Consider the following 18,492-nt stretch of genomic DNA (forward strand, 5'->3'; position numbering starts at 1 on the left):
ACATAGCAAAACTCTCTCAAAAAAAGGACTGGGGATGTAGCTCAATGATAAGAGTGCTTCCTTAGCATGTATGAGATCCTGAGTTTATCCTTAGTACCACACTCACACATTACTGAACTGTGTATCTAAAATGAGTAGATTTTATTGTATACATTTTCATTCAATAGAGTTAATAAAAAATAATAAAAATGTAATCTTTTTGAGGAAGCTAATCATAATTATAGCAACTTTAAGACAGGGTAAAGTGGATAAAAGATAAAAAAACAGGAGTTGATAGAGACAGAAAAATAGTACCTATATATTTTAAGAGAAAACTGTACTATATTTTCTCTTTCCTCCAGTGAAGTTTCAATAACTAGGAAGGAAATGTATCAGGTAACACAAATACTGAGGTTCATTAGTTAATTTCATATGGTCACTAGATTTTGAAGGCTCTGAAAGCATTCACTTTCTACAGCAACTTCTGACATCCCTACACCACTATGAAACATGTTCGGCACAGGAGACAAACAGATCTGAAAGCATTATGTTTTCTGTTTATTGCATGTCTCTTTTTTTAACATATTTAGTTGCCAATGGACCTTTATTTTATTTGTTTTTATTTTTATGTGGTGCTGAGGACTGAACCCAATGCCTCACACATTCTAGGCAAGCACTGTACCACTGAGCCGCAACCCCAGTCCTCACTGCCATGTCTTTATGGCTCAATTCTTTAAAACATCTTATTTCATAGACAAATACTATTAATGCCAAATGATTTGGGCAATAACTTTTGATATAAAGTTAATTCAGAAATTAACTTCATTCTGCTAACAGAGACATGTGGAAAAATAAACGTTCATGTAGGAACAAGATAGTCAAATAACATTCACCTTTTCCACAAGAGACCAGTACTTGCAGTTACTGCAGATGCTCCCAGGAAAGCCACCATCATTAGTCTTCGCCTTGTCTGGGTGGGCTGTGATGCTCCATGATACCATCGGGACCCCACAGCCAGTTCTGCCAATGCAGAAAGTGAGTTAAGACGAAACATCCTATAAACAAAAAGTAGAAATGTTGCTCTTAGTAGATGATATTGACAGTATCAACACACCAAAAAACAGTGGTTAAGTACTTATTGTATGGTAGACACTATTCTAAACACTTTGTATGTATTATCTGGTTAATCTTCAGACCAATCTTATAGGAAAAAAACCCAAATATCAAAGTATAATTAGAAGGCAGAAATCATACAATAATTTGACAGTGAAAAGTTTAATATAAAACACTGTTAATTACAATAGGAGATTAACTTCTCAGGAGCAGAGAAAGTAAGCAACCCCTACTTCTAGGGCTGATACACAGAACCAAGAAAAAAATAACTCTGCAAAAGGGTCACTCCTACCAAGGTGAGATCATCTTGTGCAGAGGACACAATCATGGATGTTTGAGAAATTTACTAAGACACCGTGCCAGCAGAATTCAGTAGAAAGTTACTCTCTATGATACTGGAACAAGACCTACTGGGAGAACTCATGTCAGCAGAATGTGTTGGGAAGGTTCCTTTTGGGTTTGGGGGAAGCCATTCATGGGGAGATGCTACAATATGTAATCACTGGAAAACTGCACATGGGCATGATGCCACTAAAACTCCCACTGAATGTTCCACTAGTGCTTGCATGCCACAGGAGCAAGCAGCCACAAAGAATGCTCAAAAGTATGTAGCTAGGAAGCGATGGATCCACAATTTGAATCTAAAATGGACTGGCTCCAGAGTCCCAGTTTTTAATGAACTTTACTTTTATAATGCTGATATTGCTTTTGATAAAAGTAATTTTTAATTAAATCTTTCTCACTTCCAGGCCTTTGGAAGCCCTCCTCCACCAGATTCATTTCATATTTAAAATTTCAGTAAAAGAAAAAATCCTTTAGTATTTTGTTTTATATCAGAAACAACTGAGACATTTCCCCCAAGATGGCAACAAAAGTTAAGGGAGGGAGGGAGATGGGAATAGGAAAGACAGTAGAATGAATCTGACATAACTTTCCTATGTTCATGTATGAATATACAACCAGTGAAACTCCACATCATGTACAACCACAAGAATGGGGTCCTACTTAGAGTAAGTTATATTTGTTTGTCAAAATACACTCTACTGGCATGTATATCTAAGAACAATAAATTAAAAAAAAAATTTTTAAGTGAAGGAAGCTCCTACCCCTTCCAAAGACAAAGACAAATCAAGGGTTTTAAAGGCCAAGAAGGCAGTGCTAAAAGCTGTCCATGGCCACACACAAACACAAATCCACAGGTCAGCTGCCTTTTGGCAGCCCAAGACGCCGCATCCTCCAGAGGCAGCCCAGATGTCCTCTGAAGAACATCTCTAGGAGAAGCAATCAAGCTTGATTACTATGCCATCCTCAAGTTCTCCCTGACTAGTGGGTCTGCCAAGAAGAAGACAGAAGATAACACAACTTGTGCTCACTGTGGATGTCAAGGTCAACAAGTGGCAGAAGTTCTATGATACTGATGTAGCCAAGACCAACACTGTGATGGCACAAAGGCATATATTCAGCTGGCTCCTGAATGTTGCTTTGGATGTTGCCAACAAAATTGGGATCATCTAAAATGAATACAGCTGACTAATTCACAATATCCACTTTTTTCATCATTAAAAAAAATCTGCATTAGTTCCTATTATTCAATAAACATTTACTCTCCCATCCACCGTCTCATAGGCAAAGACTTTTTTTTCCTATTGGGAAAGTGTGGAACTGCAGGAGCAGGTCACTACCACTTCCAGCAAGGTTTTCTTCATTTGCGGTGCTAGGGATCAAACCCAGAACCTCACATGTGCTATACAAGTGCTCTACCACCCAACCCCTAGAATAATATAAAATGTGATCAAGTGACATAAACATCAGGAGTACTCCCCCAAAGCCTTAGGATCATTGTGGGCACTCCATCCAGAGAGTTAATGGAAAATGATTTTTTTCCTCCTAGACAATTACCTTGAGGCTACAGTATGGTCTTTCATTCTTATATTCCACCAGGTAGACTAAAGAAGAAAGGGGCATTTTTTTTTTTCTGGTTCCATAATCTTTTTGTAGAAATAATTTATTCAAATTATACAAAGTATCTATGACCTCCCACACTTTCATTTTTCTCAAAGCACAGTAGTAGTGTATTGCTTCCTAATTTAAATCCCACCTTGGTATCTATCTTCTTGACAAAATATTTGTTCAGACATAAGTTTGCCTCTCACACTTGCCTTTTTTTTTTTTTTTTTTTTTTTTTTTTTTTTGTGGTGCTGGGGATTGAACCCAGGGCCTTGTGCTTGCAAGGCAAGCACTCTACCAACTGAGCTATATCCCCAGCCCTCACACTTGTCTTTGAACTTCCTTAAAACTAATTTTTTTTTCTTCTTTGTAAACACATAGTCAAGTACATTATAGGTTGTTTTAGTCAACTATTTTGCTACTCTGATTAAAGCACTCCATCAGAACAATTATAGAGGAGGAAAAGTTCATCTGAGGGCTGTTTCAGAGTTTCAATCCACAGCCAGCCAGTTCCATTCCTCCAGGCTCCAGGTGAGACAGGAACAACATGGCGTAAGAGTGCGGCAGAGGGAAACAGCTCATATGATGATCAGGAAACAAAGAGATACCCCACTCTCCATATACAAAATATACACTCCATAGCCACGCCCCCAATTAAACACTTCCTCCAGCCACACCCCACTCCAGTTACCTCTCAGTCAATTCCATCAGGGACTAATTCACTGATTAGTTTAAGGCTCTCACAAACCAATCATTTCTCCTCTGAACCTTCTTGCATGGTCTCACATGTGAGCTTTTGGGGGCCACGTCATATCCACACCATAACACAGGTACTTATTATCTGTTTAACTATTTTATTTTCACATGAAAAAGATCTGGGTCCAAATACACATGTATGGCCATTTAATACTTCTCAGTCCCTAATTTGCCAAGAAAACTATGTCTTTTATTAAGATTCACGTCAGGCTTAACTACTTAGCTGTTTCTGATTATCAATGATCTGGTTACTGACTCTTCCTTGGTACCTATATCTGTTATCTCTTAATTAAATCTTGCTCCTAGTCACCATCATCCAACCTAGTTCAATTTCAAAGTTGCCCTCAAAAAGAAAGTGGAAAAATGATTAATTTTTCTCCTATTTACTGTGATTTAAGCTTTTGCAATAGAGTTGGGAGCGGGTGCTGAGGATTGAATCCAGAAGCACTTAACCACTGAGCTATATTCCTTGCCTTTTAAATATTTTGAAAGGTCTTGCTGAATTGCCCAGATGGGCCTCAAATTTGTGATTCTCCTGACTCAGCCTTCTGAATTACAGGGATTACAGGTGTGGGCCTCTGTGATGTAATTCTTACATTCCTCCCCAATCCCAGAAATAATCTCACTTCATTTCACATACTCTGGTAAAATCCAGCACCAAGGAGGCTGTTCCTTATATTTTCTTCCTATCTGACTTCTGATTGACTTATTTTTTTTTCACTTCTTCCCCCCCCCACACTGGAGATTTAACCCTGGGTGCTTAACCCCTGAGTCACATTTCCAGTCCTTTCATTTTTAATTGTGAGACAGGGTCTCCCAAAGTTGCTTAGGTTCTCACTAAGTTGCTAAGGTTGGCTTTGAACTTTCAATCCTCCTACCGCAGCCTCCCCGGTCGCTGGGATTACAGGCGTGTTGCCTGGTTCATTTTTAAATTAACTTTTCCCAAATCCACACATGCATTCACATAAATAGAACTGCTTTTGGCTACAGCAAAAATGAGCACAACTAAAACATACATGTCTGGAGGAAACATTATTCATCACCAACAACAGAAAGAAAAAGGCAGTTGGAGGTTTTCATTATGAAAACATAACCCAATTCAAAAGCTGGAATAAACAAAGTAGTATGTGAGGCTGAAAGTTTACAAAATCTGATCAGATGTGGACATATGATCAAATAGGTAAGCCCAATCACTAGAGAAGATCCTTTGAATGCCAAACTGAAATTTTTTTATCACATATCTAATAGGAAGACACTCAAGCTCTTAAACAGGAAAATAACACAGCAAAAACACTATTTAAAGAATATTGGGGGGCTGGAGTTGTGGCTCAGCAGTGGAGCACTTGCCTACCATGCTTGAGGCACTGGGTTCGAGTCTCAGCACCACATATAAATAAAGGTCCATTGACAACTAAAAAAAAAAATTTAAAAAAGAATATTGGGATTAGGGCTGTAGTTCAGTGGTAAAGCACATGTGAGGCACTGGGTTTGATCCTCAACATCACATAAAAAAAATGAATAAAGATACTGTGTTCATCTACAACTAAAAGTATCTCCACATAAAAAAATGAATAAAGATATTGTGTTCATCTACAACTAAAATATCTTTTAAAAAAGAGTATCAGTGTAGGGATTAGAGGTGTAGCTCAGTGGCAGAGCACCGCTTAGCATGTGTGAGGCCCTGAGTTTAATGCCCAGCACTGAAAAATAAAATAAAAACCAATCCACCAGCAGTGTAGGGAATAAACTGCAAAGAACCAAAGGCAGAAAGTTATGAAATGGTAAACACAGTCAGAAGGCAACTAATAACCTAGATATTAGATGATGTGTGCCTAGATAAGGATAGTAAAGAAATCAAAAATAGAATTGAACAAAAAATTTCCAAAGAGAAAATAATCAAATACCGCTATTTATCATGAACTAATATCTAATTGCATAGGAGCTATGGAATATACAAGGAAGATTTTAAAAGAGATTAAAAAGTAAGGGCAACACTAAACAGTATGGGAGCAATTGAAACGGACTAGGAATCCAGTTACCTAAATCTAGTCTCAAATTATAGTACAAACAGCTGTACACAAAGGAAAGCTCATCTCCCTTCCTTGGGAGAAAATTCACCCATTGTTCCAATTGAAGAATTGTCTACATGAGTTTAGATTCCTTTTACTGCTTTAATGCTCTCATGAAAAACACTGTGGGGTTCTTTTGACGGTGAAAAAGACTATAGCAAAACAATCTGTTTCATAGGGAGAGGGGTTTAATATTATATATTTAAAATTTATTAGTTTTGAAAATCCATTTCTGTGTTATGGCTCTATGGGGTTTCAGACTTCACAAACTCTGTTTTACTTCCACTTAAATTTTGATATTATAATTGAAATGCTCGTATCTATACTTCATTTCACTGCTTGGTTTTAATCTCATTCCCCAAAGTATACATCAAAAGATACATCTAATCATCTTTTCTAGTGGAATTTTCATAGATGTCAAGTAAATAAAACTTCACTGAATAGAGGCTCTATTATAATTTAATCCCTAGCTCTGTGGGGAAAAAAAAAAGCAGGACTAGTTAGTGCGTTAAGTTTTGATGAGAATCAGATTTAAGGATATCAGTTTTCCAACTGAGTCTGGAAAATTGAATAGGCCAATTGACAGTCGTTATAAAGTAATGAAGATTAACATGCACATTTAATGATGAGGTAAAAATGTACAAGCAGTACGTTTTTCTTTCCTAACACCTTGCTGCCCCACTGCTAAAAAAGGCATCCCTCTTCAAAAATATCTTTGATGTGAACTGAAAAAAGATGAAGAGGTATTTCTAACCAAGAAATGTCAAGGGAAAAACTGAAAGGTAATTTTGTTATCAAAGAAAAGCATTGTCTAACCAATAAGAAACTGCTGGATCAAGACTGTTAGAAAACTGTAACATTATGTCATTGCTGTTTTTCATTATCCATCACATTAAGACTTTTAAGTTTTATGCATTCACTGTTTTTAGTACATTTCAAAGGTGCACAAAACTGGAAATAACTTAATTCAATATAAGTGAAGAAATTAATGTCTGAGTAAGGTTATGGTTTACTCAAAGCTACTTAGTACAAAAACCAATAACAGATCTTAGAATTTTTGATTGCCACCCACTGAGCTACATCATCAGCTCTTTTTCTCTTTTTATTTTGAAACAAGTCCTAAGTTGCTGAGGCTGGCCTCAATCTTGTGATCCTCCTGACTCAGCCTCCTGAGTCACTGAGATTACAGGCATTCACCACTGGGACCAGCTTAGAAAAAACTTTTAATAACTACCGTTGGCAGAATAACTAACCACATTCTAAAAGGAGATCAAATGATCAACTATAAAAAGTTAAACAATTATACAATAACATAATGGTATCTAAATACTAAAAAGTGATAAACATAAAATATTAAAACATCTCTTAACAAACCAACAGAAGACTAGACTAAACATAAAAAAAGCTGAAAAAGAAGTATAAAGGGCTCTAAAAACTCTGAAAAGATACTTAATCTTACTCATTATAGGAGAAAGCAAATTACAACTATACTGAGGTGCTATTTTTTTAACCTGTTAAGCTGGCAGTGTATGAACATTCCTTTTCCTGTATGAGATATTATTCATCATTTTCATTTATATAAGGTAAAAAAATTACACCTAAATTAATTTGTATGTTCTCTATAACAAGTGAGTTTGATGATCATTATTTTTCAAAAGTTGACCACTGTTATTTTGAGCGCTATTAGAATATTAAGCTATCATTTACTACATTTTGTTCCACTCTATTACCCTTCTTGAGGTTACATCTTTTCTCCCCTGCAAAAAAAAAAGGGGGGGGGGCATTCTTTTATCTAGATTTGTTTTAGATATAAAATAATATTTTTAAGTATGACATAATACCCACTATTCTATCTCCATGCCATCTTTTAGTGGAATGTTATTTTTATTAAACAACCCCACACTACCTGACAGAAAAGTTTAAAATGTTTCCAACTTAAACCATTTCAATTCTTTTCCAAATTAATCTGATTAAGTGAATAAGCAATACTACTGCTAAAAGGGAAAAAATTTTTCCATATAAAATTTTGTTTTCTAATAGCTGATTGTATTTCAAAATAGTTTATCCATTCATTACATTACTGAAAAAGAACGATTTACTGTAAATAGCAAAAAAACTTCTCAAAAATATCCCACAAGTATTTCATCTTCACACACAACAAAAAATAAAATTACATGATTATTTTGCCACATTTACCTTTGATAACAGAAAAAAAAAGACATCTGAAAAGGTAAAGGAAATATAATGGTAAACAAAGTGCCAACCTCTATTGCTAAAAATTACAGTACCCAATTCATTTTACATATCATGACATAATTACCGTGGTGTTTCCCATAACACAAACTGATGCACTTTTTCTTAACACAGTTTTTTCCTAAAGTTGCAACCTAGAACAACTTATTAAATATACACAGGGTAGTACACCAAATATAAACAAGTGCATTTCTTTTGCTGATATTTGCAATGCTGCTTCTTCATAAAGGGTATGTGTTACCTCCCAAACATGTGTGTCCTATAAAAACAATAGTTGCCATGAACCTAGGAAGAATCAATGACAGAAAAAAAAATGTTTTTCTGCTATGGCTATATTTAAGATTTATGAAACTTATAATAGCAGATTAAGGAGTTTTTGATTAGTAAGCCTAGTTATTCCTTGTGCAGACTACAAGAATTATTTTAACTAGTAATTTCATAAATGATTTCATAATCATTAAATATCTATCCAGCACACTAAACTAGGCTTTGTAACTGCAAGAAGGCTGACATATGAGTACTGTAGAAAGGCACAAATATATATTTCAGGCATCAAACATATTCAAATGTTTAATTAATACTTCAGGCAATTAAACATACTCAAATCTTTGTTGACTTAAATACAAATACAGCAAGATGAATAATGCTAAATAATTTTAAATATAACTATATAACAGGCTATTAATCTGGAAATTAGTATAGTCAAGTTTCTGGCTTGGTTTTACAACTGTTTCTAGTTGTCTAACTTAGACGCAACAAATTTAACATAACAAACTTTTTTTTTCTATACTATTCCTAGGAACAGTCTTTCTTAAGGCTGAGGTGAAATCCCACCTCATCCATAAAACTGTATATTTATATGTATATATAATTATGTTATATATAAAATCATTACTTTTGATTTTTTTTCTCTGAATTCCTATACAATTAATATTCTGTACCACTATTACAGTACTTTTTAATGAAATCTCTCTTCTTTTTAGAATTTATTTTTTGTTGTACTGGGGATCCAACTGAGCACACTCTGCCACTGAGTTATGTCCCCAGTCCTTTTTATTTTTTATTTTGAGACAGGATCCTGCCAAGTTGCACAGGCTGGCCTCAAACTTGCCAATCTCCCTGCCTCAGTCTTTCAAGTAGCTGGGAGTACAGGCATGTTTCACTGCCCCCAACTAATTTGCTTTAGGGTGTTGACAATAATCATTTAGGACAGCCTTGTTCCTCCAAAACATACAAAATAGGTTTACATTTTGTTTCTCTGATATAAACTATTATAACCAGAAAAGGTTTAGAAATAGGTACCACTAAGGCCCTCCATCTTCCACAATACCATTACAGAAAGAATAAGAAATCTACTGGTCACACATCTGGCCAATAGTAGAGCTAGAAGGAGAACCTAAGCTTTTTATATATACTCTACTCTAATTGAACAGTATTACTTATTATAACTGCTGGGGATATAACTTGAAATGCACCAACTGACACTGGGGATATTTTAAGCTTAAAACATACCTCATATCTTCAGATTTGCAGTTTCCTTTGAAATTGGTAGGTATATATAAAATGACCTCACAAAGCCAGGCAATGTGGCACATACATATAATTGTAGCTGCTCAGGGGGCTAAGGCAGAAGGATTGTAAGGTAGAGGCCAGCCTAGGCAAATTAGGGGGATCCTTTCTCAAAATACAAAATAAAAAGAACTGTGCTAGGTGCAATGATGTACCCTTGTAATCCAAGCTACTCAGAAGACTAAAGGAAGAGGATTCCAAGTTCAAAGCCAACTCTGCCAACTTCCTAAGATGGTCTCAAAATAAAAAATAAAAAGGACCAGAGACATAGCTGAGTGGCAGATCACCCCTGGGTTCATTTCCCAGTACTGCAAAATTAATTAATTAATTGAAATAAAATGTACAAGTGCCATTCTTTCATTCAGGTCATTAACTATGTAATGAGTAAAGTATTATGAGGGCACTACAAGAGGCACGAAGACAAGCAAGACATAGTCTCTGCCTCCAAATACTAATTTGGTAGTGGAGATAAAGAAAAAAACTATTAAAATAACCATCACATAAGGCAGGAAAAAATGCAAAAGCTACAAGAACATATTAACAGGGATTCAATTACATTAGGTTGGGAAGTGGAAAGATCTCAAGAAAGTCTTCCAGAAAGATTTAATTATATACAGTAGAAAAAAGATAAGCATTCTTTTTAAAAATATATTTCTAGTTATATGTGGACACAATACCTTTATTTAATTCATTTATTTTTATGTGGTGCTGAGGATCGAACCCAGTGCCTCACACTTGCTAGGCAAACACTCCACCACTGAGTTACAAACCCCAGCCCAAGATAAGCATTCTTTACTAAAGAATTTGGCTGCATGCATTATTCTAGATGCCACTTTCATTTCATCACTAGATGATAATGCACTCATGAAATTATCTGAAGAATAATAAGTTACCATAAATATACTGCACAGTGATGATGATGCTCAAAATGCAACACTATATCAGACTTTAATCATGCCAAATAATATTTAAAATATCTTCATATATTTCTTTCAGACGAAATGAATCAGATTGAAAGTTCTGCATTGAAGACACCAGAATGACTGCCAAAATATAGTAGAGATTAATGTTCACATCAAGAAAAGATGCATTTTCATACCTCACAGTGACAATACTGATGGAATAAATGAGGAAAGCTCACACTTCAGCTGTGCCTCTTCTCAGAAGTATTTTCCAACAGCAGAGAAAGAGCTGTTTTAAATTATCTGGATGAGAATGTAAAGTTAATTTAAGTCATAAAAGTCTCTAACAGTATAAAACAATACTTGTAGAAACATGAATCACCTCACAGAAATGTTAGGTCTGATAGAGAACTTCTGCACATATTCTTGCTAGAAGAGGATGCTACTGAAAATTAGGTCAACATTCTAAGGCACACTTCACCTTCCAATACTCTCTGAAATAGTTCTTTATCCATCAAGAACCTCCATGGTTCACTTTCTTTGTCTTTTCTCTTTTTATTTTTGGGGGGAGAGGGGTACCAGGGATTGAACTCCGGGGCACTCAACCACTGAACCACATCCCCAGCCCCATTTTGTATTTTATTTAGAGACAAGGTCTCACTGAGTTGCTTAGCTCTCTGCTTTTGCTGAGGCTGGCTTTGAACTTGCAATCTTCCTACCTCAGCTTCCCAAGCCACTGGGATTACAGGTGTGTACCACCGCACCTGGTTTGGTTCACTGTCTTAAAACACACACACACACACACACACACACACACACACACACCACAGAGTCTTTTTGCTGTGATAAAATTTAGAACACTGTCTGACAAAGGAAGAACTAAAGAGTGACAATTTCCCCTTCCAAATAACTACACATATAATCAAAGTATGAAGATGGAACAGCAAATATAAATCAAACAAAGAAGCAGTCTATTTAAAACAAAAACAAACCAAGCATCCAGGAAATTACAAAAACAATCATGACCACTAGAAGTTTTCTGAAACCTCCAGAAGGTACCAATATGTTGAGATCATGAGTATGCATTCAATACCTAAAATTCCCATCAACTTGATCTCAATGCAATTTTTCAACTCATCTTAGAAATTAGATAGCTATAGAGATTTTATGATTGATAATTTTTTAATCGTCGATGAACCTTTATTTTATTCATTTATATGTGGTGCTGAGAATGGGACCCAGTGCCTCACACATGCTAGGCAAGTGCTCTGCCACTGGGCCACAACCCCAGCATAGAAAATATTTTTAATGTACTTCAGAGTCATTAGAAAAATATAAGATTAAAAAAAAAACCCTCAAGTATCAAATAAGGAAATTTTAAACCCTGCTCCAAAGGAAATTAACATCAAGAAAGTAATGATTGTATAAGACAGAGGTTACATGGAAATGAAACAGAAGAAGAATAAGTCTAGAAGCATTGATAGAAATCCATGTTTTGCTTTCTACCTCTCCCAAACATCAGTGGCTTATGTTCATTTTCCATCTAAAATTAAGATACATTTTAATTTCAAGCCCTAAGCTTCAAACATTTCCTGATAACATTGCTATACTTTATAGTAAAATTGGCAGTTTAGCAAAATTTTAGTTCATAACATAAATTTTCATTTAAATTGTTTGTTTAAATAATTTTTTGCAGGGGTAGGTTAATAGGGATTGAACCCATGCAGGCATTTTTATTTTTTATTTTGAGACAGGGTCTAAGATGCTGAGGGCCTTGCTAAATTGTCAAGTCTGGCTTCTAACTCAGAATCCTCCTGCCTCAGCCTTCCAAGTTGCTGGGATGACAGCATGTGCCTCCAGGCCCAGCTAAACAACTCTTAACATAGGTTCAATCTAACTGGGTACTTGATGCTAACCAGCATTTAATTATTCACATGGGATTTCCTAAACCTTATTCTCCCAGAATATTAACCTTGATCTTTATTACCAAACCAAAACATGAAGTCAATTTGTTGACTGATATTTTCTAAGGTATGTGTGGATAGATCAGAGCAAAGGCTACAAAGGAAGGGATCTGATACTTAAAGTACATGTGATTTGAAAAGGCTATCTTTAAAAAGTTGCAATTTTTAGGGAAGAAAATCTGAACAATATAATCGGTAAGGTATACCTTATGACTATAAACCTGATAATACAAAATGCACCTTTTTTCAAGTGTTCATGGAATATTAACAAAAAACAGAGTAAATAGTAGGACACAGGAAATAACTACAAAAAACACTTTCTGAAAACAATAAAATAAAACCAGAAATTAACAACAAAAGTGTCCTACCACACCACTTAGAAATAAAAAGAGTGGGGCTGGGGAGATAGCTCAGTTGGTAGAGTGCTTGTCTTGTAAGCACAAGGCCCTGAGTTCAATCCCCAGCACCCAAAAAAAAAAAAAGAAATAAAAAGAGCAACTATTAACAATACTACAGAAAAAGAAACATAAACTAAAATTAAAGAATTTATATTTAAAATGGTAATGAAGACAATTGTCAGAATCCACTGAATACATGTGAAGCAATGATCAGAGAAAAATACACAGAACTTAATACTTGAAACAGTAAAACTGAAATAATACTAAACATTAATGATTTAATTCCACGCTTAAAAGAAAGTGGAAAAAAAGAGAAAAGAAAAAAGGAACAATGAAAGAACCAAGAAATGGTGTAAGGAAAGGAATATGAAGATAAAAGCTGAAATAAATGAGGTCAAGAAGACAAAAGCAGTAAGCTTAATTTAACTTATTAAGTTAAAATCACATTTTAAAAAATAAACAAACAAACCATTAGCTGACTCAATCAAGAAAAGGTGTGGGGGTTCCCGGGAACCCCAGCCTTGGGCGTGGTCAAGATGGCGCCTGACGCTGAGCCAAAAGCGGCCAGCTATACAGTAAACAACCAGCGAATTCCAATGATTGGCTAGTTAACGATGTGACTAGAGCATGCCCCCTCGTGTACCCATCCTGCGCCTGCAGCTGTCCGCGTTTATCTCGTGTACTCTCCCCTGATTGATTGAAGTGTATATAAGCCTGGTGGGTGGGAGAAGCTGAGGAACCGAACGAACGAGAACGGAACGAACGGAGCGGAAGAGGCGGCGGCGGCGGCGGTAGCAGCAGCAGCAGCAGCAGCAGCAGCAGCGGCTGGAGCTGAGCTGGAAGGAGGGAGTACACGGGAGTGGAAGAAGCTGGGAAAAGGGAAGCTGGGAGTGCGCAGAAGCTAGGGGTAAGAGAAGCGTAGGAAAGGAACTGTGCACAATAAACTTCCAAAGCTTCAGACATTTGTCGTGTCTCTCTCTGCGGCCAGAGGGGACCCGATAAAAAGGGAGGGGTAGACAACACAGATATATGAAGGAAGAATACCCTCTGAAAGAGAAGAAAATTTAAATACCGTAAGAGTCATGGGTGGCATGTGCCTTTAGTCCCAACTACTTGGGAGGCTAAGGCAGGCACATGAGCCCAAGGAGTTCAAAGCCAGGCTGGGCAATAGAATAAGACCCCCATCTCATTCATAAATAAATAAATATCACCAACACTACCTTGCAGATCTCTATGCAAATAAAATTTAAAATGCAAATGAAAGGAAATTACCTGAAAAAGCAAAGATGAACAAATTTAAGCTCATTAGAGTTAAAAAAAAAAAAACCTAGAAAAATTTTCATAGAAAAAAGAGACAGTCATTACAGAATTACCCCATTCAGAAAAAGTACAAAGCCCTTATGGTTTCACAGTCAATTCAAACAAATCTTTAAAGATGAAATACAACTAAAAGCACCTGAAAAGAGACAGACCTTCATAATTCCTTCTATAAAGCAAATATAATATTAACACCATACCCTGATAAGCACAGTAGAGAAAGAGAAGAATTATATAACAAAGTCAATCATGAATATTAATGCAAGATATGAAATAAAATATCTGCAAACAGAATCTAACACCAAAATTTTAAAACTAATTAACAAAATGGGATTTTTTTTTTAGGAATATTCTTCAAAATAAGAACATTGTTAATAACATATACCACATTAACAGGTCTAAGAAGAGAACCATGATTATCTCCAAAGATGCAGAAAGAGACCTCAAAATTGAACACTTATTCATTCAGCACAGGTAAAAGCAATTGGATAGTCATGTGCAAATAATGAATCTTGACCCTGGTCACACACTACGTATAAAAATTTACTTGAAATGGGACACAGACATAAATGTAATACCTAACATTTTAAAATTTACAGAAGAAAAACAGTAAACTCACTCTTGTCAGGTATTCCTTGACTATGACACAAGAACAAATGAAAAAAAAAAAAAAAAGAACAAACAATAAGAAAAAAATTAACAAATTGGATTATGTCAAAATTTAAATCTTTTGAGGGCTGGGGTTGTGGCTCAGTGGTAGAGAGCTTGCCTAGCATGTGTGAGGCACTGGGTTCAATTCTCCGCACCACATGTAAATAAATAAAAGTCCATCAACAACTAAAAAGTTTTTTTAAAAAAATTAAAATCTTTTGGCCTCCTGATGCTTACCACAGGCTGTATTCTTACACTGTATAGAAAGAGGAGGCAGAGTAAGCCTACCCCCATGTACAACTCAGCTGAGGCTCTGTGCCTAGTCTGTATTATCAATGGGGAAACATGGAGAATTAAAAAAAAAGTTATAATCTTTTTGTCTTTTTCTTCCCCCTCTTTAGGTCCTGAGGATTGAACCCAAGGGTGCTCTACCACTGAGTTATATCCCCAATCCCTTATTTTTTTTTTTTTTTTTTTTTTTAGACAGGGTCTCCACTAAATTGCCAGGCTGGCCTTGAATTTGCAATCCTCTTGCCTCAGTCTCTCAAGTAGCTGAGATTAGGACATGTGCCACCTTGCCTGGCAAATCTTTTCATTTTTTTAAATTAATTTTTATTGTAAACAAATGGGATACATCTTGTTTCTCTGTTTGTACATGAAGTAGAGGCATACCATTTGTGTAATCATACATTTACCTAGGGTAATAGTTTTTGATTCATTGTTATTTTTTTTCTCCCTCCCACCCCTCCAACCTCTCTTATCCCTCTATAGAGTCCCTCCTTCCTCCATTCTTGCCCCCTTCCCACCCCCTATATGTGTCATCATCTGCTTATCAGTGAGATCATTCGTCCTTTGGTTTTTTGAGATTGGCTTATCTCACTTAGCATGATATTCTCCAATTGCATCTGTTTGCCTGCAAATGCCATAATTTTATTATTCTTTATGGCTGAGTAATATTCCATGGTATATATATACCACAGTTTCTTTATCCATTCATCAATTGAGGGGTATCTAGGTAAATCTTTTCATCTTAAAAGAGACTGTTATGAAATTATAATGCCAACTACAGGGATAAAATGTTGGCAAAATACATATCTAACAAAGGACTTTTTGCAGAATATACAAAGAACCTTTTCAATATAAAATGAACAACTAAATTTTTAAAAACGGACAAAGGTTAAGCCAAGAGTTGTGGCACATGCCTGTAGTCCTCACTACCTGGGAGGCTGTGGCAGAAGGATCACTTGAGACCAGGAGTTTGACATCAGCCTGGGCAACACAGCAAGATTCCATCTCAAAAACAAACAAACAGGGGCTGGGGATATAGCTCAGTTGGTAGAGTGCTTGCCTTGCGAGCACGAGGCCCTCGGTTCAATCCCCAGCACCAAAACAAACAAACAAACAAAAAATGAGTGATTAAAAACAGATAATGGTTTCAATAGTCATTTGGACACCAAATAACTACAGCACATGAAAGAGGTTCAGCAAACTGCAAATTAAAACCAAAATAAGATGTCAATGCATACTTAATTCAAGGGCAAAAATTTTAAAGTATGGACATACCAAATGTTGACAAGAATGTGGAACAACTGGGACTCTCATACACTGCTAATAGGAAAGTAAAATGTACAACTATTGGAAAATACTTTGACAATTCCTCAAAATGTTCAATACAGAACTAGCATATGAATTAAATCATATGAATCATATGATTAAATTCACCCTAGGCTAATTATCAGAAACACATACACACATATACACAACTACTGGAACTAATAAACTCAGCAAACAAGCAGGATACCAAGACAAAAAGCAAAAACAAATTGCATTTTTATACACTAGTAATGAACAATTAGAAAAGGAAATTACAAAAACAATTCCATTTATGATAGCACCAAAAAGATCAAATTACTTAGAAATTAAGGAGATCAAATACTTGTACAATGAAACTTCGAAACATTACTGAAAGGAATTAAAGATGATATAAATAAATGGAAACGCATCCCATGCTCACCAACTGGAGGTTTAGCGCTGTTAAAATACCATAGTAGGGGGCTGGGGAGATAGCTCAGTCGGTAGAGTGCTTGCCTTGTAAGCACAAGGCCCTGGGTTCAATCCCCAGCACCGCAAAAAAAAAAAAAAAAAAAAAAAAAAAAAAAAAAAAAAGAATTGCCATATGATCCAGCAATTGTACTTCTGGGGATTATTCGGAGGAATTGAAAGCAAAGTCTCTATACATCTATGTTCATAACAACATTGTTTAGTTATGACATGGAAGCAACCCAAGTATCCATTGATGGATGGATGGATAAGGAAATGTTGTATATACATACAATGAAATATAAAGCAGCCTTAAAGAGGAAGGAAATTCTGTCTTGAGTTCCTTCTACTAAATGAACTAAAGCAGCCACAGAAACCCAAACACTATATGATTCCACTTATGTGAGGTACTCAAAGTAGTCAGAATTATAGAGAGAAGAAGTAGAACAGTGGTTTCCAGGGGACTGGGGAGATGGGAATGAGAAATTATTGTATAATGAGTACAGAGATTCAGTTTTACCAAAAACAAAAACAAATAAAAAACCTAATATGGCCATGCAGGGCAACACAAACCTGTAGTCCAGGTATTCAGGAGGTTGAGGCAAGGGGACCACAAGTTCAAGGTCAGTCTGGACAATTAAGCAAGACCCTGCCTCAAAATAAAAGGCTGGTAATATAGTTCAGTAGTGAAGTGCTTACCTTGTCTGTGCAAGGCCCTGGGTTCAATCCCAGTACCACAAAAATAAGTTATGGTGATGGTTGCACATTATGAATGTATTTAATAACACTTAACTGTTCATTTAAAAATGGTTTACATATAAATTTTATATGTACTTTACCACCATTAAAAAAAAAAAAAACTAATGGAGATACCCACATGGAGTTAGGGGAAATAGGTCAGAAATAATTGGGAAACTAGGCATGATAGAAGAGATGTTGGAGGAATATCACTTTTCTCTCAGAACCATAGTAATGTTTTACATGCCCACCATCTATTAGTGTTCCCCAAGGATAGTTTCTCCTATGATTAAATTCAAAATCAAACTGTGTCAAATATAAATTTCCTTCATGTCTTCTGATGCAATTCAGAATTCTACCCCAAAATGTGGTAATGCTGGCATTTGAAGAAACAATAGGTTTGTCTTTTTGACATGCTCTTACTCACCTCCCCTGAAGCAGGTCAGAAGAGAATTCCCTGGCTTTCCTTTAAAGGTCATAAGACATTCTTTCTGGGACTTGGGTGTAGCTTAGTGATAAAGTGCTTGCCTAGCATGCATGAGTCCCTCTTTCCAAAGGATTCCTCCCTACACCTTGAAGAAATGAGCAGAAGACAGAGATGCCACAGGCTTTATTAAATTCCCCCCAATTTATTATCATTTGATCATATGACCTTCATCCAATTACAATTGTACCTTACTGTCAACTCACCATCAAATCTAAACATAAAATACATATATTTCCTTGTTTTTTGGGTTGCTCATAATTTCTGAAGGTGCCTGTGTCATGTAAAATTTATATTAAGGAATGTGTATGC

General features: G+C 35.9%; 1 protein-coding gene and 1 non-coding gene across 7 annotated transcripts in view; one reads left to right on the forward strand and one right to left on the reverse strand.

Moving 5' to 3' along the window:
- Positions 1 to 18,492, reverse strand: part of Micu1 (mitochondrial calcium uptake 1) — a 202,204-nt gene that overhangs the window by 159,746 nt on the left and 23,966 nt on the right. For 5 of the 6 annotated variants that reach the window (XM_047552393.1, XM_047552392.1, XM_047552391.1 and 2 more), the window contains exon 2: positions 873 to 1,034. In XM_047552393.1, coding sequence (XP_047408349.1) covers positions 873 to 1,033 — 161 coding nt within the window. In that variant the 5' untranslated portion in view covers position 1,034. Of the gene's footprint in view, positions 1 to 872; positions 1,035 to 10,785; positions 10,892 to 18,492 lie in introns of all 6 variants that reach the window. The other variant, XM_047552389.1, reaches the window with a different exon arrangement.
- Positions 15,139 to 15,267, forward strand: LOC124986039 (small nucleolar RNA SNORA51). Its single transcript, XR_007108949.1, has one exon. It is a non-coding gene; the product is annotated as a small nucleolar RNA SNORA51 (small nucleolar RNA).

This window comes from Sciurus carolinensis, chromosome 5, assembly GCF_902686445.1.
Source record: "Sciurus carolinensis chromosome 5, mSciCar1.2, whole genome shotgun sequence".
Lineage (NCBI taxonomy): Eukaryota > Metazoa > Chordata > Mammalia > Rodentia > Sciuridae > Sciurus > Sciurus carolinensis.